The sequence below is a fragment of the Anoplopoma fimbria genome, chromosome 8 (genome assembly GCF_027596085.1).
Source record: "Anoplopoma fimbria isolate UVic2021 breed Golden Eagle Sablefish chromosome 8, Afim_UVic_2022, whole genome shotgun sequence".
NCBI lineage: Eukaryota > Metazoa > Chordata > Actinopteri > Perciformes > Anoplopomatidae > Anoplopoma > Anoplopoma fimbria.
This window is the reverse complement of record NC_072456.1, coordinates 18,501,744-18,528,083: the sequence shown is the minus strand read 5'-3', so window position 1 is coordinate 18,528,083 and position 26,340 is coordinate 18,501,744. Positions and strand designations below refer to the sequence as shown.

The 26,340-nt window shown below is 40.5% G+C and overlaps 1 protein-coding gene across 3 annotated transcripts in view; it reads left to right on the top strand.

Annotated features, from left to right (window-relative positions):
• Positions 1–15,138, top strand: part of LOC129094191 (rho guanine nucleotide exchange factor 18-like) — a 41,112-nt gene extending 25,974 nt beyond the window's left edge. For all 3 annotated transcript variants that reach the window (XM_054602265.1, XM_054602266.1, XM_054602264.1), the window contains exons 25-31: positions 504–572; positions 760–807; positions 1,032–1,313; positions 1,881–2,030; positions 9,027–9,378; positions 10,348–10,491; positions 10,992–15,138. In XM_054602265.1, coding sequence (XP_054458240.1) covers positions 504–572; positions 760–807; positions 1,032–1,313; positions 1,881–2,030; positions 9,027–9,378; positions 10,348–10,491; positions 10,992–11,320 — 1,374 coding nt within the window. In that variant the 3' untranslated portion in view covers positions 11,321–15,138. The remainder of the gene's footprint in view (positions 1–503; positions 573–759; positions 808–1,031; positions 1,314–1,880; positions 2,031–9,026; positions 9,379–10,347; positions 10,492–10,991) is intronic.
• The last annotated feature ends 11,202 nt before the right edge of the window (positions 15,139–26,340 follow it).

The following is a 26,340-nucleotide window of genomic DNA, read 5'->3' as shown; positions in this document are numbered from 1 at the left end:
CCTTGCACAATTTGTGGTCCAACAAAATAAATTTAAGTTAAGTAAATATATTTTTAATGTTTAAGTTCTTTCTTTGTTTCGCTCTAAGGGAAACAGAAAAATTCTCCTTGTTGAATTATTGACAAATATTTGATCAATATTTCATATATTTTGCTTCTCAGCTCTCATGTTAAGGTTGAAGAAACAGGTTTTTAAACATTATTTTCCATAGAGAATATTTTTAGTTTTACCACTATGGCTTATAAAAGCCGCTCAATAAAATATATATATGTAGGATGTACAGGAATAAAAAAAATTGCATAGTGTCTGTTTGTTTTGTACACAAAATATAGCTTTTGAAAAATAAAAAAATAAAAATTTTAAGCAATTTTTTTTTTTTATTTTTAATGGTTTAAATGTTTTTACAGTATCTATATTCTATTGTTTGTTTAGTATGTAGTACTGTATACAGTACTCATAGTGTTTGTTATCTTTGGTATGACCCGCTGTGTGTTGTTGCTCAGGTTGATGAGACATGCTGCTCTCCTGCCAGATGGAACCGCATCTGGTCCAACTCCTTCCCCGAGGCTGAGGTAAACTCTCCTTCTCTGATCTGTCACCTTGTGCTTCACAACTCTGCTGGTTTAAATATTCATAGCCATGCATTCTGAACTGAAAAGATGTACCCATGAGAAGTTTGCTCATTTAAAAAAGCTGTGTTGTTTTGGTGATTCTGCTAGTTATTTGGTTATGATAATCTTGTCTGTTTCTTTATTCTAGTTCTTTGACAGAGTGCTGATGCTCTCCCAAAGGCTCTACAGTCTGCAGGTAAATGAATGCAGTCAGTGAAAGAAATAAGTTGAAACATGTGTTATGTATGTATGTTAGCAGAGATATTGTTTCAAAATGTTGTGTTTGTGTTTGCAGTTTGGCTTACTTAAACTTGAAAACTTTCAAAGGTGTTGAATTTCTGTTTCATATGAATAGCGTATAAACATTGTCTTGGTTCCCTAATGACCTTGTTCTATTTTTCCCCCTGTCTTTCTCTTCAGGCCATCATTTCACAGCAGGACAGTCACATCGAGCTGCAGCGGGCCTCGTTGACAGAGCGGGCCTCCATGCCCGGCCGCCACAGAGGGAACGTGCTCCTGGAGCAGGAGAAACAGCGGACTATCGCTCTGCAGAGAGAAGAGCTGGCCAGCTTCCACAAGCTGCAGTCTCAACACCGGCAGGAGCAGCAACGCTGGGAGAGGGAGAGGGAGAGGCACCGGCAACAAGTGGAGGCCACCGAGGCCCGGCTCCGACAAAGGGAGGAGGAGTGCAGACGGCTGGAGGTGAAATGATCTGTCCTACTTTAGCAAAAGATATGTGTGGAGGGCTGAATTTCATGACCTTGCAGCTGTACTTAATATTTGAATTCACAGTTCCATTGTGCTATGTGTGATTTTCTTATTGCTAATAAAAAAAAGAATAAACTGTTCATATAGCGCTCTAGTTTGATTTACTGATATACAAATACAGTACCAGTCAAAAGTTTGGACACACTTTCTCACTCAATGGTTTTTCTTTATTTATTTTTATATTTTTTTCTACATTGTAGATTAATATTGAAGACATCCAAACTATGAAGGAACACATATGGAATTATGTGGTAAACAAACAAATGCTCAACAAACCAGAATATGTTTTATATTTTAGAAAGCAGTTGAATGAGAAGGTGTGTCCAAACTTTTGACTGGTACTGTACATTCCAACTGTTTCAGAAACATTTTACATGTCCTTTCAGGTTAATGTCTCAGTTAAGTGTGTGCATTTTGAACGCCAGTAAACAAAATACACGATGTATTTTGATATCAATATTCCACACAAACTGTGCAACATTACTTGTTCTATTGATGCAGGAGCATCTGGCAGAAGAGAGGAGGGAGCTGGAGAGTCAGAGGAAGACGTACCAGGAGGACCTGGAGAGGCTGAGAGAGTCCACCAGATCTGTGGAGAAGGAAAAGGAACGTCTGGAACACCAGAAGAAGATCAAGAGGAAGACTATTGAGGTGGGAAACTGGTTGTGGAGATGATGACTTGAATACAGAAATATCACAGTTTGCCTACATTTAGAGAAAAAGGCTGAACATACAATACAAGACTAGCATAAAGCTATTGCTAGTAGAGATACTTTTTAATTTATTCAAAATTATTCATGTCAAAAAAGTGTGTACAGCAGACACTGTTCTGTTTATTCTACATTATGTGTTTGCATGTACGGATGTGTTCACGCAAGTTTCTCAGTGCGTAGGGTCAGCAGATTTGCAGATTTGCAGATGGCGACATGTGCGTCATGTGGATCCTTGCAGCCACACAGACATAGAAACAACAGATGAAACTGTAGCTAACTAACTTGTCGAATTTGTTCTGATTGCGATACTATGTGATTTATTCCAGATACTTCAACCTATTTTTCAGTTAACACACGTATTATTGTCTATTTCCTTAGTTTATGGGTTTGGCGGCTTAGAAAAACTTGGTTCTGGGTTTTGTAGAGTGCATCCTTTAGGCATTAATCTCTTGTTTGCTAGCAGATAAAAATGACAAGCAGGCACCTTCACACATTACAACGACAATGGAAAGCGATGAATTGTTTTCACCACCTGAGTGCGGGACTTAATTGCACTCTGGCTCTATACCTTGTAACATTCTAAATTGAAGGTCATAAAAGACTATGCTACTGCACCTTTTGTAAAGTTGTGTGTAAGAAAGTGGAAATTGAGGAAAGAGTGAGGTGCTGGGTGAGGTGAAGAGGTAGTAGCAGGAGCTATGGTGCTGGTGAGGATTACTCGCAGGATAAAGAATAAGACGGGGCTTTCCCATCGCTCTTGTTTCCTTTTCTTCCGTTGCTGTTTCCTTGCATCTCTTTTTTTCCCTTCCATTCCATCCCCTGGGCCTGAATGCTGTGCCCACCCATTCAAAGTTCTCAAGCATCTGAAACACTGATTGTCTTAATATATGAATGAAAGAACATTTAGTTCTTGGTTCAGGTGCTCTTACTGGTGGAAAAGAAACACTGGATTCAGCTCCCACATTCTGTTTCATAGATGGATGAATGATAAACACACATATGAATAAACGCATCTATAACCGCCGATCCCAGGAATCCACCTACGCAGGGAGCAGTCTCTCCCTCCACCTCTCCTTACCTCCGTTTCTCCTCCCTGTGCTTTCCTAGTACGTGCTAGTACAATACGGGTCATTGTTTGTGAGTTTCATGGGAGAGAGACTTTGAGAAAGATCCACTGACTGTAATTTCATGCCCGGTGCTAACGGATCCATCAAGGAGCTACAGTAATGATACTTAATATCAGCCTTTAGTGATTTCAAAGGCCTGTATCACCATCACAGTTTGGTTGATTGGCGATCTCTGTGACAAGCGGAGAGGAGAGGGGAAACTGTAGCATGGGAAGTTTTATCTTAATACTTTTCTCATCAAAGATACAGACTAACAGTGGCAGTTAAATCTGCTATTGAAAAATGAGAGAATGGTTTTATTTTCATTTGAAAAATAAATAAAACCAATTTCAGTTTTTGGCGACTAATCCAGCAAATTAAGACCTCACATAAAAAAATACTTCATAACATTAATGGAAAAAAACATAAATATCAATATAAGAAATGCAAAAGGTGGGCAATACAAAAAATATTTAACCCTATTTACAAAGAGATGTATAAATCATGAGAGAGCACAACAGTTTATTTGAATTGAGGCAACAATTATCAATGAAGTATTTTTCAGGATTTCATTGTCAAAGCTGCCCTGCAATATGGTAATATTATTTCCAGGCAAAATTGCCCATCCCTAGTTGACCCATTTATATCATCTTCATATCATAATATTTACCCACATAGTTCTTCTTTATTGTGAACTGTTTTCTCATCAGGTGGATTGTCACTTGTTGTGAAATCAAGATTGCGTCTGTTAACACTTGAGTCTTGGTCCCTCCACTCTGAGCTGTTGCTCATGATTTTCCTGTATGGTGTACACTAGAAAGCATTGGCTGATTTTGTAATTTCGTTTTAAATTGGTGGGATGATATTTTGAAACAAACAATCTTGATTTGGTAAGGAGCATGAATGTTGCTGACGACTCTTCCTGAGTCACACATATGATTCAGTCATCATGTAGAGGCCATGTAATATACACATAATGATGGGATAGTTGCCTCTGACTAATGCTCCAATTTAAGAAAGCCGAAACCTTTTCAGCTGGATGATTCAGTGTGTTCTTGTGCTGCTCTTCTTTTTTCCTGCTTCTGTACAGAGTGTACAAACTGGAATGCTTTTTTTCTAGAAGTTTGACCAATCTCCAGGAGAGATGTACTGATAGACATGATCCGCTACAGATGTGTTTTTCTGATTGAGGCTATCTCCAGTGATGTCACCAGTCCCTCTCTGCCTGTCTGACATTCCTACCTGGTTAAAGCCTGACAGTTATCTGTGATTCGCCAGTTTCTCCTTATCCTGCACAGCAGGCTGAGTAACTGACAGATGAAACAATGACAGCCATTCAAGTCCTGACTTGTCCTCCCCAAAGAAACGCTACAGTGTTTTGTTTTTTTTACTCATCTGCTGCAGCATTACATCGTCAGACATCTGGCTGCCCATCAAACATCCAAAGGATTTCATGGAAACAAGATCTTTCAATGGCATGGCATGACTTAACTCAAGAAGTACACAAACACAACCAGCTGACATGAGTTATTGCATTTATCATTTCATTACGGGCTGCAGAAGGCAGGCCTTTGGCTGTGAGTTGTACCTAAAACACTTCACAGTAACTCCTGGAAAACCGAAGCCGCTGGCGGAATTGACTTAATGTGCTTTGGTGAGTAATGCATGGACCCTGGTAATTACAGAGGCCTTCACTGATAGTTAGATTGTCGCATGGTTTGTTTGTTTGTTTGTTGCATGATCTGCACGATGAGAAGCAGATCAGATCTACCCACTATCAGCACCCAACATCCCATTAAATCATACCCATAATATTTGTTTTAGACAAGCTCAGTAGTGTGTTTTGTACACATGCAGATGTATGGGTTGCCATTCTATACTGTTGGCCCTGCTATGGGAATTTCTTGGCTGCGGTTATGGGAGATTTGGAAGTGGTTTGTTCCCCCTCTGTGTCAAACACATCAAACAGTCTTTTCATCAGCTGTGACCTCAGGATCTGTTCCAGGCTTCGGGCCAGCCTGATATCAACAGTCATTTAATCACCAACACCCAACATTAAGACTCATCAGCAAAAACTGAGAGCTATGATTAGACCTCATAAATATAAAAAAAATGACATGCCTACTTGTGTGTGTGTGTGTGTGGGTGTGTTTCGGAACATAAATGAGTGTTTGTGTAAGAATGGAGCTAGTTGCGGCATGTCCTGACTTCAGAGGAACTTCCCTTTCATGTGCTATCTCATGTGATCACAGTTGGCCCTTGATAAGGAACGCATTGAGCTGGTGAGGTCTTTATGGGTAAATGCATCAATGAATAACCATGCAGCTTTTTGGATAAAAGCCCTCAATCTAGCGACTGCCCCTTTATCCACTCTGCTTTTTGCTCGAGAGCCAACAACTTTTTTTAACTGTATGGCTACCTTATGTAAATTACTACATGAACGTGACAGAGGGCATTGCTAAGAACACGGGAAGATTGGCAAAGCTCAAAAGAAACATTTAAAGGTCAGTCGTAAAATGGTGACCTGTATCTGTGTTTTTCACACTAAGTAATCTCTTTCCCTGTTTGGCCTCAGGCTGATTTACGACGCTGTGTTCCTGTTGTCTAAAAAGCCCCCGAAGGATAACTCCTACACATCATCACCCTTACCATGCACACACACACACACACACACACACACACACACACACACACACACACACACACACACACACACACACACACACACACACACACACACACACACACACACACACACACACCTGTGACCCCCTTCTTCTATAAGCAGTACATTTGAGAGATTTTCTTTTTACGCCAACTGCCACTGAAGCTCTCCTCACCTGTTGCCCCACACTGTATGCAGAACTATTCTGACCTGTCCTTCAACTGAACTGTTGTCAAATGACCCACAGTTAACCGTTTGCACTGTGATAGAAAACAAGGTTGCATGTAGAGTAAGTTACGCATTTCTGTGCATCTTGTTTGTTTCTAGCCATAAATTCTTCAGATGTGGGTAATGTGATGTAATGATTCCTTCTATTGTTGATGGGTCTGCACACCATCGATCACTCCTTGGTCATCAGAAAATTGCAAAAAAATGTCCATCAAATTTGCCTAGAGTCCAAAGTCATGTCATCAAATGACTGGTTTTGTCCGATCAAAAAAGCTCTTTTGATGAACGATTTAGGAGATTAATCAATTATTAAAACGGTTGCTCAATGACTAATCGCTTCAGCTCTAACGTGATGTCCCGGGAGTCATTTTATAAATTGCTGAGTCATTGCTCATCACCAAACCTCATACAAAACAGTATTTACTCAGCTTGCATGCATTGTATGAATTACTATGACGCAAATTAATAGACAGATTTAAGGCTACAGTGTTTGCTAATCGTGTACAAATACTCAAGTCAATACCTCACACATGTTACTGTTCCACACATCATCTGGTCCAGGTGAGATTCGATAGCCAGTATCTTCTTTCCACCGCTGTCACATTGTGAACAACGCACCATATTGTGCAGTGTGACATGGGAATATCCAGGCGTTTTTTTTCAGGATGAGAGAAACCTGGCTGTATAATTAGCCAGTCCGAGCCTGTCATTAACAGAAGCCTCTGGAAGGCAGCCATTGCTAATTGTTTATGTGCTGTCAGTTCAGGCTTTTTGTGCTCTGTAGCTTCCGCACAGTTGACTGCCCTGGAAACCTGCTGTTTGTGCCGTTTAAAGCCGATCGCCTTGTTCTGGGAACAATGCAACATCTGTGTGCCAAGATGAGTGAGTGCTGAGTGAGGGAAAATGATGGAGGGAAAGAAGAAAGGGTCCTTTAGGGAAGGAGGTATGGACACTTTCCCACTGCAGGGCCCCTCTCTGCCTCGGGTGCTCTGCTGTTACAACTGGAGGAAGCTACAGTCTACACACACACACACACACACACACACACACACACACACACACACACACACACACACAACACACACACACACACACACACACACACACACACACACACAGAGTCACATGAGTCTGCTTTTCATGCCTTGTAAAACACTGTCATCATGTGTTCCCCCTATAAACAGGAAGTATTTGGCATCATCATCAATCATGTAGCATGTGTACTGCATACCAAACAGAACAGTTTTAGACTGATGCCTGACTCTAGGTTAAATACACTACAGTTAAAACTGGTATTACTTTGATAATATTTGCCTTTTTTAAATATTGGATGTAGGTTCATTGTGTGATCACTTCTGGGATGTCGGTTTGCTTACATAATTGTTTTTTAAAGCTGCTATGAGGAATGGTAGAAATGGGAGTGTCTGAGCACCAGAGTTCCTTTAGTCCCATTTCACTAAAGCACTGTCTGATAGTTCTTCCTTTGCTTTCCTGGTTCTGGTTCTCCTGAACCTCCTTTTACTCCTGTGGAAAGACAAGCATTACGAATAACTATATAAAAATACCCAATCTGGTTTCCTTATGTAGGTCATAGAGAATCATCAGTATTAAATTGAGATTGTTTCATAACCAGTTAAAAGTTCCTTACAGTAACTTAAACCAATCAAACATACTAATTGATTATATTTTACCAGTTATTTCCCATTAATAACCACTATTTGTTTATTTGAAAACTTTTGCTTTAGTTACTTGTAATGCAACATCCATATCTGCTTCCTTATAAGGAATGAATATGTAGTATTGTCCATCCTCTTGTCTTTTTAGAGGACACTTTAACATGTTTAAGAGGCTTTGAAAAAGCTCTTCTCAGATTGGAACTGGTCTGCAGCTACAGTAGGTCAAGAACACATTTCAATCACTCAGTCAATCATCCTTAACATCAAGTGCTTTTATTTTGCTTATGTAGATTCAAAGCTGATTCGCAACAGCCAAAAATTGACTGATGGTTACCTTTGTTTTGACATTTTGATTTAATGTGTGACAAATATCCTTCAGCAACACATTGTGTCACTGTTATGGAAGGGATTTAAACCGTCCAACTATAATAACACTGTGAAGAGATGCTTATTATATTTCACGTTATGCAACAAATGTGGAATCACTAACACAAACAAACACTACGCCACTGTATTGTTGCAGGAACCCTCCTGGTTAGGCTCAGTGAATGCAGATTGGATGATAACATTGACTCCATCTCTATATCATCTTTCCCTCAGTTTAGTAATTAGTGGACAATGCAGACAGTGTCTCTTATCCGCTGATGTCATGAGTCTTTTTCTTGTTGCCCTGCTTGTCTAGCAGCTCAGCCGGTTTTGTTCCTGTTTTGTTAGACACGCCTTTATGTGCACAGGGACTATTAAGGGTTTTATGTTTCTCATTTTGTGTGTGTGTGTGTGTGTGTGTGTGTGCATTGTCCTTGAGTCTCTTGGAACACATCAAAAGCCTTTCTACCAAACTGTGTGCTCAGCAGAAATGGTTGCATGTGTTTCCGATTCCCTCTGTAGCCCATAAATACCCTGCTACTCAACAGATTGTGTTTCCGTAATGACAGTGTCGCACAGACGATTTATGGTGTGTATCTGTTTATGCGTATGTGTTGTGGTCTTCTGTAAGAAGTTGTTATAGGTTTTGTTTTATTTTTTTCTGCAGACATATACTCTCATACATAACTAACAACAGGCTGCACACACACACAAATATACAGGACCATGCAAACTTCGACTTTCCACAACTTCCAAACAGAATCTGACCACAAATATGGATATTACTGTGCAAAGTTGGGAAGCCGTTCTTTCTGAACTTGAATACTGATGTTTGCAGGATTTGAAGAAGGCTTTCGTCTCCTCTGACAATAACATTCAGTCTTCTCCTCCAGGTGGCTCCCCTGTCTGGCAGTCTGAACGGGGAGCTCCTCATGTCCTCGGGCCTCAACACCTCCACCAGTGTCTCCGACCAGCCCCTCCCCCAGAAGCCCCTGGTGCGGCCCAGCCTCTCCGTCGCACCAGCCGACTATCCAGAGCGCCCCGAGTTGATGCTGTGGCGGGAGGCGAGCTCCTCCACCCTACCGCTGAAGACGGAGGTGCCGCTTCATCTCTTCAGCACCACCAACCAGCAGCACAAGCTGGTGGGGGTGCAGCAGCAGATCCCCACCAAGCTGGCCGCCTTCAGCAGCGGCAAAGGGAAAGGAGGCAAGATTGGCAAAGCCTCACATCGCACTGACAGCACTGGTGAGTTAGATAGACCTCAGGTACTGAGATTCACAGGACATGCCAAAACTAGCACATTGCTTCGGGTTACATTTGTGTTCCTTTCTATCTCCATGTATGAACATCTCCTGAGGATAAGAATCAACAGTAACGGATGTGCACACACGTCTTTACATGGAGTCTGAATCAGCAACAGTAATACACATCATAATATGTGTGCTTCTATGGCTGCAACTAGCACATTTAAACTTTTTTATTAATTTAATGTTTATTTTTTTAATAAATTTCTCCACCTTATTTTTGTACAGTCAAAAACTCAACAATATTCAATTCACTACAATGTAGGAAAGGGAAATAAACAAATTGTCACATTTGACAAGCTGGAATCATTAAAAGTAATTTTATTAATAGATTCTTAGACTAGTTCCTGGTTGATTGATTCATCGACTAGTTTTTGCATCTAAACATATGTGTGCATGTATGGCAGTCTTGTAACTGATATTTTAATGGAAACGTGTGAAACATGAAGAGGATGATGCTATTCTTCTTCTGCAAAAGGAGAGAGTGGAGTGCATGAATTTTCTGTTGGTCCTGCACTTACAGTTGCCAACTCATAACAAGTATCATAAATATACTCTTTTATTAAATATGTTTATGAGTGTTGCATTAAGGTTTCCTCCTCTCTCTTACTCTTACAGGTGATGTATAACAGAGCAGTATTTTCTCTTTTAAAAGTGATCTTTCTCACTTTCTCTTCATCAACATACAAGCCATCTGTTCCTGACATGAGCTTGACCTGATCAGCCTGATTTTAAGTGACTCATTAGATCACATTAGCCGTGTAAATTGGGTCAGCCCTCTGATTTATCAAATACTGGCCTGAGAGGAGGTTTAGTTTACCAATGCAATCTAATTTTACAATTAAATCACCTTTCGTCTGTGTTTCCCTCTCCCTCTCATCTTATCTTTCACTCCTCCTCCTCCTCCTAGCCTCAGTGGATATGAAGCAGATGCTGCCGATGAAGCTGTCCGCCCGAGAGGAAAACGCCCTCAAGGCCAAGCGTTCCATCAGCCCCCACCAGCAGCCCCCGCTGTCGGCCCCTCCTCAGCTTCTTCCCCTACATCACCACGCAGGTACCTTTTTTTTTTTTTGTTTGTTTAATGCGCACACACACTTCCTTCTTTGCTCCGTGACAACAAACCTCAAACACGATCTCCTCCCGTCTGTCTTTGCCAACTGCATTATTAAACTTGGTTCTCACAGACACAAACATGAGACACTCACATTCTCCACCTGGGCAAACCGGACCCCACCCGATCACGTTCCTCTCTAAAGCTTACATTCATGCCCAGCCTCACCCTGTGTAAACACCTATCAGCTCCACAAGCCTGACTGATTAATGGCAGGCTGTTCTACTGACACAGACGCCTTAACACTTTAATCCGGTTCCCTCACAATTACCACCTACAAAGTAACACTGGCAGGATTTCAGGTGATAGATTTCAGTTAGACTGTGTAAGCCCAGCTTTAAAAAAACAGGTTGAAATGATTAATCTGTCTGCTTTTTTTTTTCCATGCTATTTTTGGAGTAATGCCTTGTTCTCTAATAGCCCTTCTTGTTTGTCTGTTACAGATCAAATCAGTCCTCCAGACAATGGTGGGCCAGACACCCAGTCCACCTCCTCCATCAGCACCTCCCACTCTCAAAATGTCCAGAAGCCCCCCTTGCCCCCTGCACAGTCCCATCCTCAGCCCTCCATGCAGCCTCCCAGCATCCCTCCCCACTCACAGAGCACCGGCTCCCTCCAGAGCCAGCCCCATCTGCAGCCGCAGGCCCTCAGTCCCAACGCCCAGGCCCATGTCCAGGTAAACGTTCACGGGCTCCCCCACAGCCACAGCATGCCGCCACCGTACAAGATCCCCACAGAAGACCTCAATAAGGAGGATGTCATCTTCTTCTAAAGTCCTGTCCGCTGCACTCAGATCAACCGCTGATCGCAAAAAGAAGAATTATGGGATAGTTGCTGCCATGAAACCACTTACATGCGAGAGTGATATTGTTGATGGTGGGCACTGTACAGGGGTGGTGTTAAATATCTTCACAAAGTTGCAGCACTCCATAACAGAGAGCAGAGCCCTTGTATGCACTCCAGTGGCCCATGAAGAAAAGAAAGGTTTTACATTTCTATTTTAACACTGCTGCCCCATCTATGTTTTTACCACTTTTTATTTTTATTTAATTCACATTGTTTAACTCAAAAGGACAACAAGTATGAGGAGGAAACATTTGTCAAAACAAAGGCTCCTTGTAACATGTATGAAAAAAGGTTTAAATGAAGTTAAGCCAATCCAAAGACATTAGCCGCGAGAGCAGAAGGGATTTGACTGAAAGGAGCGATGTGAAAGAAAAAACGGTCGGCTGATTCTTCAGGAGACTGCGATCAGTCTGGCTAGTGAAACGTGAAAAAAGTGAACGTTGCAGTGATGACGCCCTGGCTTTAACCACCTGCTTCTACTGAACCCGGAAACACAAGAAATGATTCAACAGGAACTCAGAAATGACCCAGCTCTTAAAAGAGGAACACTTTCTGCTGGATGTTTCATTTGCACAGTGTAAATACTCCATTCCAGACTAATGAATTAACTTTTATGGACTAAATGTCTACTCTTTGGGTGTCAAAATTGTGATGGTTCATTTTGTCGATCTTGTTCTTCTTAATCATGCTTATTACAGATGGCAAAACTGTGGAATTCACTGCTTGTGTTGCGACTGTTTGTGAAACCTGAAGCTCGTTTTTGTTTTTCAGTCTGTTTAAAATGCTTAATTTCAATTAAGGGAGACTTCAGCTTGTGGCAAATTCTACTTTTTTTCCAACTCGTGCAGTCTGAGACAAAGCCATAGATATCTTTAATATATTTGGTCAATTAGATTTTTTTGGTTAGATAAATATACTCCATCTGCTAATGAAGACCATGAGATTTAGTTGAACTCTTCCGAAAGAGCCGTTAATTTGAGATTGAGATTGAGATGGGACGTTTTTGTCAGATGAATATTTTCAATGTTAAGAAGGACCTTTTTAAATTCACCTTTATTTCAAATTTCATGTATTTCCATCACCCTACTAGAATATGTCTTTATGATTTTGCACTAGACGACAGTTCAGACGTATCACGGAAAACTTTTGCTTTATTCACACGGTTTTATATCTCTCAGTCTTGGTTGTTCTGAAGTGGTTTCAGTCATATAATGCACCATATTAAATAATACACAGTCCTCCTCCTTAACAACTCATAAACAGAATATACTCGTCTGTCCTCTGAGTCTTCAAGAGACTCCCAGGAAAAACTTGGCCAGAAAAATAGCGAAGCAATTTAAAGTTTATATATTCAGCCCTCATTTTTCACTCAAGTCAGGAAATGAAAAGTTCATGTGATTAACAACTCATGTTTTTAAAAGCTTGTGTCTCTGGACTCCTTTTTTGCTGAATTGACAGTAAATTTGTCAGGATGGGTTTGTTTTAGCAGAGCCGGTATATCTTTGAGGTATATATATATATATAAGATGTCAGTTTTAATTAAAACTCTGAGGTCTCGTTGACACTGTGTTTTATTGATTGCTGATGACATTTCATTAGCGGGGTCTTAAATCTGTGGCTGACAGAGAAGCGGTACTGTGACCAGGTGCAGTGGTCCTGCAGCAAAAACGACTGTCAGCTTTTCTCTTAAATGCCACCCTTTATCTCTTTCACACAGAAGAAATATGGAGATGTCCATGTGATTGTCTTTCTCTGTATATACGTGAGAACCCTTTAAATCATGAAGTAGTTGACACAATCATGTGATTTGTGTCTCTGGAAGGAAGAATGCAGAATAGCTTTTTGTCTTTGTCAAATGAAGCTCTGAAGCTGTGATCGCTAGCTGGAGTTTGAGCTGAGGGTTTATGTATATTATGTATATTGTTGTACATACTTACCGGCTTACTTTTACACATTCTTGTAGTAGGAACAGAGATATTTGACGTGCATCAAGATGCAAAAGTCAGCCAAAAGTCTGTTTCTGCATATGTGTATATACACTTAGAATACACACACATGGGTGTGTATGTATAATATGGTACGCCTTGCTTGGATAGACTCGTGGCAGTTTAACGAAATCACTGTCAGCCATTGCTGTGGAACTGATATTGAACGTTTGCATATTTAATCTCCTGATGTTTGTTGATGTTGGAGCATTGAAGCCAAGGTGCACTGTGTGTTGTCTCTCTCCAGCAAATTATGAGTCATGATTCACCAATATTATGTAGAAGTCTTGAAAACAAAACCACCTGCTTGTTTCAGTTGGTTAAACCAAAGACACATTTGGCTGGGTTCCTGACTGTGCTCTTATATGAAGGATAAATGACACTGTGCTGTTGTGTGGTCATCCACAAAGTGTTATTACTTATTAAACATCCTTGAGGGAGCGTCCACAACAAGTGTGTTTACAGTACACTGTAGGCTCATATTCTGCGTCACGTCTATTTCTGGGGCTTTATGTTTTTTTAATCTTTTCTATGCTCCTGTCCTGATCTGAAATATCTCTGTATACACAGATATTCACTTTGAAACCAGAGCAAATACAAACAATGAATCAAATGGGTGTTGAAGTTCCCCAGTATTCTGGTTTATATTGGCACAACCCAACTATGGCATCTGGAATTTTCATTATCAGGATATGAGCTTATCTGATACAGTGCATTGTATTTATGTACACCGTCTCTTAAAACACAACAACAATGTGCATGTGAACATACTTGGTGATTCTCGTTGGATGAAGCGATATCAAAACAAAAATATTTTTCCAGACTATGACACCAAGGTCTCAACTCAACGTCCATTTACAAGCTTTTTGCCAGAGTTTCAACCATATCACACAGTCTTCTTCGTCAAAGTTAAGGCAATTCTTAACTTAAAGGCCAACATGGACGATAAAATCATAGCATCTGCTGGTCAAGTGAGCAAACTCCTATCTGCTAATGCTAATGAAGAACATGGGATTTGGTTGAAAGCTCCGGAGAGAGCCCTTAAGTGGATATTGGGATGGGATGGTTTTGTCAAAGATATATTTTCAGGCTTGTCTGTCCATTTTCCTTTTTTTCCAAGTGTCTCCTTTATTGCTGAGTCAGAGATGTCCGGCAGCAGGAAAACTGGTTTAAGTTCAGTTGCGAACTTAAAGTAAACCTCGTCAGAAGAGGTGGATGCTGCCTTGTTGGTGCCGCTGTTTGGACCAACTCAAGTCTTAAATGTTCTTTTGCTGTACTGAAATGCTTAACGTCTTTGTTCTAAAACTTTAAAGCCAGTCAGTCACATCACTGTGTGTGTTTGTCTGTGTGTTTCTGTTTGTGGGTATCTGTGTGTGTGTGTTTGTGTGTGCGCGCTCTCCACAGAAAACGCAGCGGAAACATTTCTAACCGACTTGTCTCCAGTTGTGTTTTTCCTTTTATACACACTCTCATAGGCGCACATTGGACCTTTAATGTGTAAATAATCATGAACGTATTTCCTCAGCCAATTTTACACTAGTCACTTTGGATAGTAGCATACTTGAAGGGGAAAATGAATGTTCATAATGCTTATTATTGTTATTGTCTGTGAACTTTTATTTACCAAGAGCTGTCTAATGACGTTTGTAGCACACAGCAGAACTGATTTTTGTACCATTTTATTTTATTCACTGTAAGACGTTAGAATGACCTGTGGACACAAACTGCTGCCTTAGATAGAGTTTAGTAATAAAAATAAGTCTTGAAATGATTTTTGTATTTGTTGTCTTTTCTTTTATTTACTGCCAGCAAACACTAATTGTTTGGTTTGCTGCATATGTGGATAAATGCTATTTAGGTAAAAGTCATGCATGCAATGAGTCCTATTCAAGTAAATGTCTATTTACAGGGATTTGTTCTTCCCCACCGCCCCAACAACTACCACATGCAACATATAATTCTGCCTCATTATTTAGTTTTCTATTCACTGCTTGTCAAAATAATCCTGACCACCCAATTAGAGAGCCTCCCAGCCATTCCTCAGTGTCTGGGAGGTGTAGTAACAGTGTTATTGACCCTGTGAGGAGACGACCTAATAACAGTCTATTCCCAGACAAAGCTCTATTTCAGGTGCTGTGGTTGCGGCTGTTCAATCCCACTGCAGACCTTGCTAAGAGCCCGGCAGTCAGTTCCTGTGTTATTGTCATTCTGACTGGGAAGACGCTACAGTAGTGGCCTGTTTTTATTGTCTGCTGTCATTAGTGGCTTTCCCTCTGTCTCCTCTCAACAATTATTTTTTCCAGGCAGCTTCCCCTGTGGAGGGGAAGCTGCATTTTACTCCGTCTTTGTTTCTGTCTCGTTCCTTCCACTGTTCTGCCTCTTTCATGTCTCGCTGTCTCGTCCCCTCTCATCCAGTGTCTCCAATCCTCCTCAGCTCAACCGCCTCGCAGCTCATAAGCATTTTATGTAATGCAGTTTGAAAGAAGTCAGGAGTCTTTGGCTGTTGTTCTGTGTCGGAGGCACTTTTCACCGCAAAGTTAAACAAATCGGCGCTCCGCAGAGACAGACGTGCAGACGAACCTCCCCGCAGGCTCATTAAACGCTGAGACAAATCTCGGTTTGATAGACTCTGTGTCAGCAGTTGGTTTGTATTTGTTTTTGCTCTTCCGTCCGGATCTAACAGCTTCTCTACACTTTGGCAGCATGCAGGTTGGCATGAGCTGTTTAAAGAGTTCAGCCAGGCTACTGAACAAGACCACATTTAAAATTCAGGGGTTCTAGACCTTCTTGACTTGTGAACCAACAAAATCAAGCAGTGTCTTGCTCATCGGTTATATGTGTGTCATCGGTTGAGAGGTTTCGCTTTGTCCTATCTGAGTCATCATAAGAGGCCTGATTATTATAATTATACCTCTGATAATGAACCTGGTGGTGGCGGTAGATGAAAAGACAGAAGATCACAAAAGTCAGTGAGTTTCATCTTCTGGTAGCCATGAATGTCTGTTTATAAATGTAATGGCATCCATCCAACTGTTGATCAGATATTTCTGTCAGGACCAATGTTCTAATTGTGCTAATGAAGTTAACATAAGGTAAATATCTAAAACCTTTTTTTTTTCTGCTTTACATTCCCGTTAATTGTTTGCAACCCCTCAGATGAACCTAGCGACCCTTTGTGGGGTCAGGACCCGCAGTTTGAGAACCGCTGTCACCTGCAATGTCTTTAAACCAGCTTTCATTCTCCTCAACTTCCTGCCTGCTGTTTTTTAACTGATGCTATGAAGGAATGTGCTTCATGGCCGCTTATCTGAGTATTGTTTCATCGCTCCTGGCTGACACAAAGATCCTCTTGTTGAAAAGACACAAAGCCGACTCTATCTCTCGTCTTTGCTAACACCCAAGGTGATTACAGGAAGATAACCGCCAGGAAAAACATGTCTCTCCGCCAAGGCTGCTCTAAATTCTGCTTACATAACCACCTTGGTAGGCGAAGTTACTTTCTGAAAAAATAAGAGACTAATGCACAAAAAAAGGTAAAAGATGAGAATTTTTCTGGTTGTAGCTGTTATCAGTATGAACAGAACAGTAAAGGTCTGTGGCCTGAAACGGCCGTGTGTAGTTAAATATTTACACCATTATGACTCCTCGGACACTAGATATCTCTCATGGGTTGTAAAGTGTGATAAGTAAACCTGGACGGATTTCATACTGTCTGCTTCGTAGCTTTGCGTTGGATGAATGAGAATCATTGTTCCTTCAACCTGTTCAACCGATCTTCCATCAACAAGGAAGTCCCTGTGTGGGGGCAGCGGTGAAAAGGCCTCCTCAGAGAAAGGTTATGTCCGTTAGAAATCAGATCCGGGGGAGGGCTATTGTTCTGCCAGCAGAGACGCCTCAGGTGAATTGAAAGGAGGAGATGGATTATAAAAGAAGTGTGCTCTGTGCTGACTCGGCTCGTTTCGCTCAGCGTATTTGCATTTCGCTGTCAGCTGCAGCCTGGCGACTGTCTGGTCATTCCAGTTTTATTCCCATGTGCCTGTGTGCTGATTACAATGCACCAGCTAGTGATGAATGCCACTATTGTGATGGATCGGCCTGTTCCAGAGAAGAGTAAACACATTAGATTCTCATGCAGCAGTGTCCTTTTGAGCTTCATGGCTACGGGTTATTTGGTCACAAAACAATGTTGAGTCTAGGATTAAAGGAATTGTTTGGGGAAACAAGTTTATTTGCTCTCTTACCAAGAGAAGACGAGAAGATTGATACCACTCTATAAATATGAGAGTGGTGACGATCTACTTATCTCGACAAGAAAGCAAATAAGAATATTTTACAAACTGTTATAATATTCCTTTATGAAACTCTTTAAAAAATCTAGTTCACTGCTGATGACTGCAGGGAATCCTTTTTTATAAAGAGCCTTTAGTCTAAATGCTTGTTGTTTAATCACCAACTCTTTTAAAATTGTATTCGGTAATTCTCAATCTTACAACAATTAACATTGTTAAATCAATGTCCACAGCTTAAAGCATTTTTCATCTGTAATTTTAGGATGCAGTAAACTATTGTTCAAGACTGATGCAGTGTGGGAGGTCTCTGTGGCATTTTCAGAGAAGTAGAAAGAACTTCCCTCTTACACACACACACAAATGCACACTCTGACTTTAGGTATAAAAAAACCGCTGGTGGTGCCAAGACAAATAGCCTCCTGGCAGCTATCGCATGGAAAACCGTCTCAATGTCAGATTGTGAAGATGTGGGCAACTAAAGCTGCGTTTCTGCCTGGAAAGACCCAATAGAATCTTTGTGTAAAAGTGTCTTACCATCATCAAAGTTGTTGCTGAAAGTACATTTCGGAACATGTGCAGTGCTTTTAAGAAAAATAGGAACAAGAAGTGAAACATATTGTCTAGACTAAAAGGGAACAAAAGGCCGGCAGGAAGCCCTTAAAACCAGCCGGCGATGTGAAGTGAATGTAAAGTGAGTAAAAGGGAGCTGTAGGGTCCCACTTTATCAGGTAAATCAGATGCACTTTTGTTGATGGTGCACTTAAACCTCCCTGTATTATTTTAAAGAAACTCTCTGTGAGGATTTGTCGTCCCCTTTCCAAGAATGTCGCCCGAGGGAGTGCACTTCAGTCCTGAACAAGCCTTTCAACATCATCAAAAGCAGAGAAAAGTTGCTTTCTCTGTCTAAATAAGATGTTTTGTGTGTCCTTTATCTGTGTGTGCGCTTTGATATCTTCCTTCCGTGCTTATGCAAGAACCACCACAGCACTCTTTGTCCCTGCTCGTCTTTTTTTTTTCTTGAATGTAATATAAGCTGATGAAGGAGAAAAAGGGAGATTTGTTTCTATACTAGTTTGACAGACTCAGCACGAAATGGACAAACAGGGGTGAGAATAACTGCATACAGCTTCCTCAGCACTTCCCTCTTTCATCTTGGAAGAGTGTAGCGCAGCAGAGCTCATCGCGAGTGTAGTGCTGCTCTACGGGGGGGGATCTAAACACAGCCTCTCTGATTTAGGAGCTGGAACTGAGCTGTCGCCAGCCTCCCACCAGAGCTGGCATGTTGGATGGCTGTCTGGCCGCTGTTGATGGGTGAGGGAGGGAGGGAGGAGGGTGAGGGGGTGGAGGGATGGACACGGAAAGACGCTGCCAAAGGAGCAAATAGGCCACAAACTGCTGCAAAACCAAAAGCTGGGTGGATGTGTCTGCCAGTGTGCAGAATGAAAAAAAAACATTTGAATTTTAAAAGTCCTTTATTTCACTACTCAATTATACTACCAATAAAAACGGAGCTGTTAATACGATTTACTAGAGACAAAAACACTACAAAGGTTATATAAAGCTGATATCTCCATACAGTCCACTCTCTCTGTTGAGTTGCCACCATCCCCCTGCAGGATGTGTGTGATCTGTGCCAACACCCTGGGCAACGTATCCAATCCAGATGGGAAGTTTACGACAACATTCATCATCACGTTCTTACAAAATGTCTTGAAACCAAATATGTGTTGCAAGAAACATAACTGCTGTTGGATAAGATGAATTGGCAATATTTTTTACTTTTGTACTTGTAATGCAGGCAGGTCAAAGGTGGATTATGGGATTGTCTTTTGCCTCAGGGCAGCGTTGACTTTTTCAGTATTTCATAAAGACAACCATCTTTACCAAGAGCTAAACATGTTCATGAAAATGCTAATCATGTTTTACAACAAAAGTCACAGAATATTTTGCAAGATACATTCAGTATAAGCATGTTTCAACTTCGCAGATTATGGGAAAAACATAACCTCATTAATAAAAAGTAAATTTAGGTGACATTATGTTGCCAGTCTAAATAGTATTTAACTGTTATAGTTGCTCAAGGTGGAGCTCATTTTACCCCTCAAGAACATCTCATTTTTGTATGTAAAATATAATTATATAAAGTAACCAGTCACTGAAACGTTGAAATAAATGTGCAATATAAATAAAGTCTGCAGCCAAACTCAGCTAGGTGTGATGTTCTGTTGGAGGAGCTTCCAGATCCACATTAAATATGGTGTGTTTTTCTCTTCCAAATGCAGAGCACCTCACATTTACCTCTTGACTTTATTCACAGTTAAAAGCCTTCAGTCGTTTTCTAAGGTTCTCATCACCTTTGAGGAAGAGTCTTACGCAACAGAGGAGAAACTATTTGCAAACCCAGTGTAATCACTCTTGGGTGTGCACACACATTCACAACATACTGAAAACCCATCCACCAAAAACACACATACTACATTTTTTCCACTTTCATATTTTAATCCGTGGGTCTTATTTCAGACCATTAACATGTCAAAGATTCTTGGCCGAGTGTTAAAGCGCATTAGTTATGATAATATGATAATGTGACACAAGCTCAAAATGAAAGCCCTGTCATCTGCTGTTACTTGCACAAGAACCTGTTCCACCACAAACAAAGGAAGACTGCTCTATTGTTCAAACGCAGCAAATCTCTTCCGCTTCCATCTCTGTTATTCATCTGTTTCTGCTGCTCCTCTCTCTCTCATGTCTTCTAATTATTGTTCACCTCGGCCCTCTGGGAAATGGCATCTGTCAGCCAATCGGAGCACAGCGGTCGGGCCGTTGACTTCTTTGATAGTGCCAACAAAGTCCACTTCAGTTGAGTTGCAACTCTGAACAATACACCGAGCAATAACCAGCTTTTCACTACAGCCGTATAATAAATAATTCAGTGTTTTGGTATTGCTAGCAAGTATTTTTTTAAGTAGTCCACCTCTGTTGACCCTTTCCTCTTCACTAAGATCTCACTTTTGTGTATCAAAAGCAGCGTGAGGCTCTTTTGGGAATTTGAGATGAGAGAGATGCCACGGTTAGGCCACATGGCACCCCTTGTTCAATCCAAGCTGCACTAGTTTGTGTGTCTCTATATGTGTGCGTGCATGCATGAGAGTGTGTGTGTTAATACAGCATGTGTCTGCTTCATTAGTTTTGTATAAACCTCGGCTCTCTGCTCTGAATGAGGAGGGAGGATGACACACGTCAGCCCCAGACAGAGACAGATGCTGCTGACACGTCCGAGTATTTCTCTATTGTATTATTCATTCTCGGTGTCACATCTCATCCGAAGCCGGACACAACAACAGAAGGGGTCGCCTCAAACGCACATAAACACACACAAACTCACACATGCATGTGGCTTACTCTCATAACTCTGTTTGGTGTGTCTTTCTGTACGTGTGTGTGTGCATGTGCCAGAGGGCGGGTTTACATCTGCCATACTCCAGCTTCTCATCAGGCTGTAGATGATGCTTTTGAAGTTTTTTCTCTCTCCAAGCGGAAAGGGGCTTTTGATTGGGGAAGCAGAGTGTGTGTGTGTGTGTGTGTGTGTGTGTGTGTGTGTGTGTGTGTGTGTGTGTGTGTGTGTGTGTGTGTGTGTGTGTGTGTGTGTGTGTGTGTGTGTGCGTGTGTGTGTGTGTGTGTGTGTGTCACCCCAGGCAACATATCAAACCTCTTCGTGCTACCCCAACCCTCAGCAAACCCCTCCTGGAGCCTCACTCCAACCCAACTGGGAATTAATCTGTTTTATTAATGAGAGTCAGAGGAAGTGTCAGTTATGTTTTAAAAAAAATCTCCTGCAAAAACACACACAAAGGGCTTTGCTGTGTCTTTGTGACAAAGAGGAAGAGACATTTTATATCACTTGAATCCAAGTATGCCAGGCTTGCCTGGAATGTCCGTTGGCTCGTTTCTGCTCTGCCCACAGTTGTTGTTCAGCAGACAAAGCCTTTGTGGCCTCTTCCTGTGAATGAAACCGTCCTCGTGTTGACTTTGTGACATCATGAGTGATCACAATGGCTATTCTACCACGGTGCATATTTCAGATGGTACGCTCACATCTGTTTGTGAGGGGGATAAAAAAACATGTGAGGGGAGAGGCATCTTAAAAAATGACATTTGTCCGAGAGCTATGCAACAACACATTCACGAAATCGTGGGCAGAGGTGGAAGACGTACACAAAGCCTGTCCTTAGTAAAAGTAGAAGAATGTAAAAATACTTATTTTGGAGTATAAGTCCTTTTTTCAAAATCCTATGAAGTATTATCAGCAACAATGCACTTAAAGTATCAGTATAACATTATTAATCCATCTATATGTAAATAACATTTTACTATTACTATTTAACCATTATACATACATTAGGTAGTTTATCCAGACTAAAAGGCTTGAACCCCCTCCAAAAGGGTCACAAGAGAAATCTGGGGATTCATGAAATGCTTAAAGGGTTGTTTTTTTTCTCCACTATTAGCTTTTTTTGCGATATATTGTATGCTTTTACCTCTTTGTGCCGGGAACAGTAATATAAACTAAATCATCTCATAGGTTTAGAGGGCAAATGTTGGTTTGGTGTTTGGTGCAACAACTAATAGACATCCGAAATGTGACAAGGAGCCAACTGTGACAAATAGACACAGCTTTTCTGTAAGGGTTCACAAGCCAACAAGTTTGGGATAAAAGGGTAAATAGTACAGTACTTCCCTGTTAAATGTAGTAAAGTAGAAGTAAAAAATAGCAAACAATTGAAATACTTAATTACAGTACTTAAGAGCTTCAAAATTGTACTTGAGTAAATCTACTTGGTTAATCTACTAAATCTACTTGGTTAATTCCCATCACTGATCATGGACTGGTTCCATCAACTGGAAGAGAAAACAAGCTTTCTTTGTTTAAGTTATTATAGGAAACCTGTAATTTTAATCTGCAGGCAAAGAGTAGTAATGATTAGATGTGTTTGCATGTTTGAGCTTGAGTGGAAATATACAGTCTATTGTAAGTAGACTACAAGGAATCAACTACAGAGTTGAGCTCATCAGAGAGGATTCTGAGCGCCAATTCTGTCAAAACTCTTTCTCTACCTAGCAAATAAATAGATAATTATTATTATCTATTTACACATTACTTTGGCCCAATCATGGCCAATCTGATGGCGCTCTCCTGTCACAATCCTCACATTTCTCTCTCTCTCTTTCTCTTTGAGAGAGAGAGAGAGAGAGAGAGAGAGAGAGAGAGAGAGAGAGAAGCATCATAGTTTAGTAGGTATTATAGGGGTTCTAAAAAATATAAATCTCAGTCAAAAATGATCAAAAGTGGCATAGTACCCGATGTAAAAAAATGCCAAAAATGTCATACTATAGCATGTCATTTTTTGAAAAAAATCCCAAAATCATAGTATGGTTTGTTATGTTAACAAAAAACAGTCATTGGATTTTACATCATAAAAAGGACATAGTATAGTGTTTTATTGCTATAAATGTCATAGTTTAGTATGTCATTAAAAAGGCTTAGTATAGTATGTCTTAAAAATGTCATAAAAGTCATGATACAGTATGTCATTAAAATTTATTGAAAAAGTCATAGTATAGCATGACCCAAAAAAGCGATAATAAATGATATTATAGTATGCCATGAAGATGTAAAAAAGGTCATAGTATAGTGTGTTAAAAAAATTAAAAAACGCCAAAGTATAGTATGTCATTAAAAAATCGTATATACACGATAGTATACAATGAAAAAATGTAAATAAATGAATTGTATAGGATGCATAAATTCATAGTATAGTAAGCCATAATAAATCATAAAAGTCATAGAATAGAATTTCATAAAATTTCGTAGAAGTCAGAGTATAGTGTCCCATGAAAAACTTTTAAAAATGTCATAATATATTAGATCATAAAAAATGTCAAAAAGTCTTTGTAAAGTAAGCTATTGAAACGTCAGAAAAGTAATAGTACTGTATGTCTGTATGTATCTGTATATAATAGTACTGTATGTAACATTTCATCAACATCATAGTATAGCATGTCATGAAAAATATCATGAAAGTCACAGTAGTGTATGTCATTAATTATGTATAAAAGTCATTTTATAGTACGCCATGAACACTGCAATACAATATACAAGTGCAGATTAGTGTGCTAGCTCACACAAGCAGAGAAGAGCATTCGCTCCAGTGGTTAGGCTGTCTGACTGGCTGTCTGTCTCTCACATTGTTTACTCCTCATTTGCTTACCCAGTCAGCCCTGAAACCTCAGAGCTGCTGCCATCAGAGATGCCCACAGCCAGAGAGAAGGGGGGAGAGAGAGGGGGAGTCAGTAAGATGCCACACCACAAACAGCTTTGAAAGGGGGGGGGGGGGGCAACATTTCAAGAACTCATTTAGTCTTGAAGGTCATGCTTGCTTGTTGTGTCTTTCTTAGCATTCACACCAGTAAAGTGAAAAGAAAGTAAGTAAAGAGTATACGGGAGAGAAAGATTGATGTTTACTTTCAGAGATTTGTTGCAAGGCACACTTATGTAATAGTGACTGCGAAGTCTCCTCAGACAGTCACAGTTTTTAAGATGAGGTTTCCTGTGGTATTTTAATTTCAAACACACACACACACACACACACACACACACACACACACACACACACACACACACACACACACACACACACACACACACACATGCAGACACAGGCATAAACTATACACACAGTCTATCTGCAGCCACAGATCCTCTACATAAACTTACATTTTATTGCTCATACTCCTACCCGGTGGTCACAATCCTACCAAATGATCTATTCATAATGAACTGGTAGCAAAAGATGCTCTCTAAAATGTACGTAGCTACGGTTAACAATCAACATAGAAAGAATCAGTAGTCTGTACTTGATATAGTGAATTAAAGGCAGTTTTTGCAGATCTGTCAGATCAGATCTGTTTCTGCCAGAAGGTACATATTGATCGGCCCTTTGGTTGTGGGGTTTGCTAAAGCGGCCTGAAGGGGCATTTTCCAGGCCCCCTGGGGAAGGTGAGAGAGGGTCGATTCTGGCCTCATCAAGGCGTCTTTGTCCCCCATCCAGTGCAGGCGGAGGACCCAGCTGGGGGTCTCAGGCCAGCAGACACACACCGATATTTGGGTGGTGCAACGTCCCTGTCGGTTCCACCTCGCTGCATCCTTTCTTATGGGTTAACAAGAAGCCGTAACTGCTCTTACCCCAGCTCACACTCACACAAACATCACCAGAACCAAACATGCAAATGAAGCGTGAATTTATATGCAAACAAAAACCAAACACACACATGCAAAGAGACCCCACATTATTTTTTAATCCAGGACCCAGATTGTTATGGCAGTTTGTCCTAATTCTTCTCCTCCCTCCCTTAATTTTGTTTTGGGGGACTCTGAGGTTCTTTTGTCTCCAGTTGACTTTCAAATGTCTATTTATTCACTATGGTTTAATTGTGTTGTCGGCAAGATCTGTTGAAATTGCTCGTTTTGCACATTTTGCATGACAAAAGGAGCCATTGACCGGCCTGCTCGTCCTGCTGTCCAGTGCCAGGTCTTCTTTTCAGAGAGCGGTGTTTCATCTTTTTATGCACGTCTGCATCGTATTTTTAAAATCCATACATCAGCCTTTGATGAATTATTGTCCACATGCTTGACTGGACGTATCTTGTAACAGGCATGATGTCATGGCTGCAGAAGCGGACTTTTTGGAGCATCCCCTTGTTTACATCCAATTAACAACAGCTTTGAGGTTTTTTCGGTTGGCTTTGAAAAGATTTAACAATGGAGTTGCATTATTTCAGTCAAGTGATTGTTTTAGGGCATCCCCCTAAAGATTGTATGTAAATTGTTAAACAAATCATGTAATTTATAGTGTGTACATGCACGGAGTGCAAATGTTTACTGCTCATCAAATTTGTAGGCATTTAGAGCATTACACTCCATCTTTAAGTGTTTAGGACATGATGTTGCAGAGATCCAAATATCTGAGCAAATGTTAATTTGATAAACAAATCACTCAGAGCACAACTTGTAAACAACTTGCAAAACCTTCTGTAGGCTTTTTTCCCTTGTTACATTACATTACATTACAGTCATTTAGCAGACGCTTTTATCCAAAGCGACTTACAATAAGTGTATTCAATCTCATCTCCACCCAGGCAGAGTGACATGTGGAAATGGAGGAAGAAAGGAAGAACTGAGGGACAATGAAAATTTGAGTTTCCACACAAACAGCAATGGAACATGGTCTCAAATACAACAGATTTAAGTGTTGACTGAATCAAGTATTTAACCAAATTGACATCATTACACTAGGAAAAAAAGGGGCACTTTAGAGTCCTTGCGGTTTGGGCCAATTTATTGGACTTTAATTTACAAAATAAAAACAGTTTTTTCAAACAGTAAGAATGTACTCAAACTTAACATCGAAATAGATTTGTGAAATGTGTTGGTGATTTGAACTGGAGTAGTTCATTAGAGAAGGTAATGCCACAGATTATTTTTGTTATAATCTAGGATTTAAAACCTAATTTTCTCTATTGATTTGTAAAACATTTATCCACCCAACGACACTTCCTCAGAACTTTAAAGTTGTCTCCACTTGGTGTTAATATCACCTGCTGCCAGATCTTCT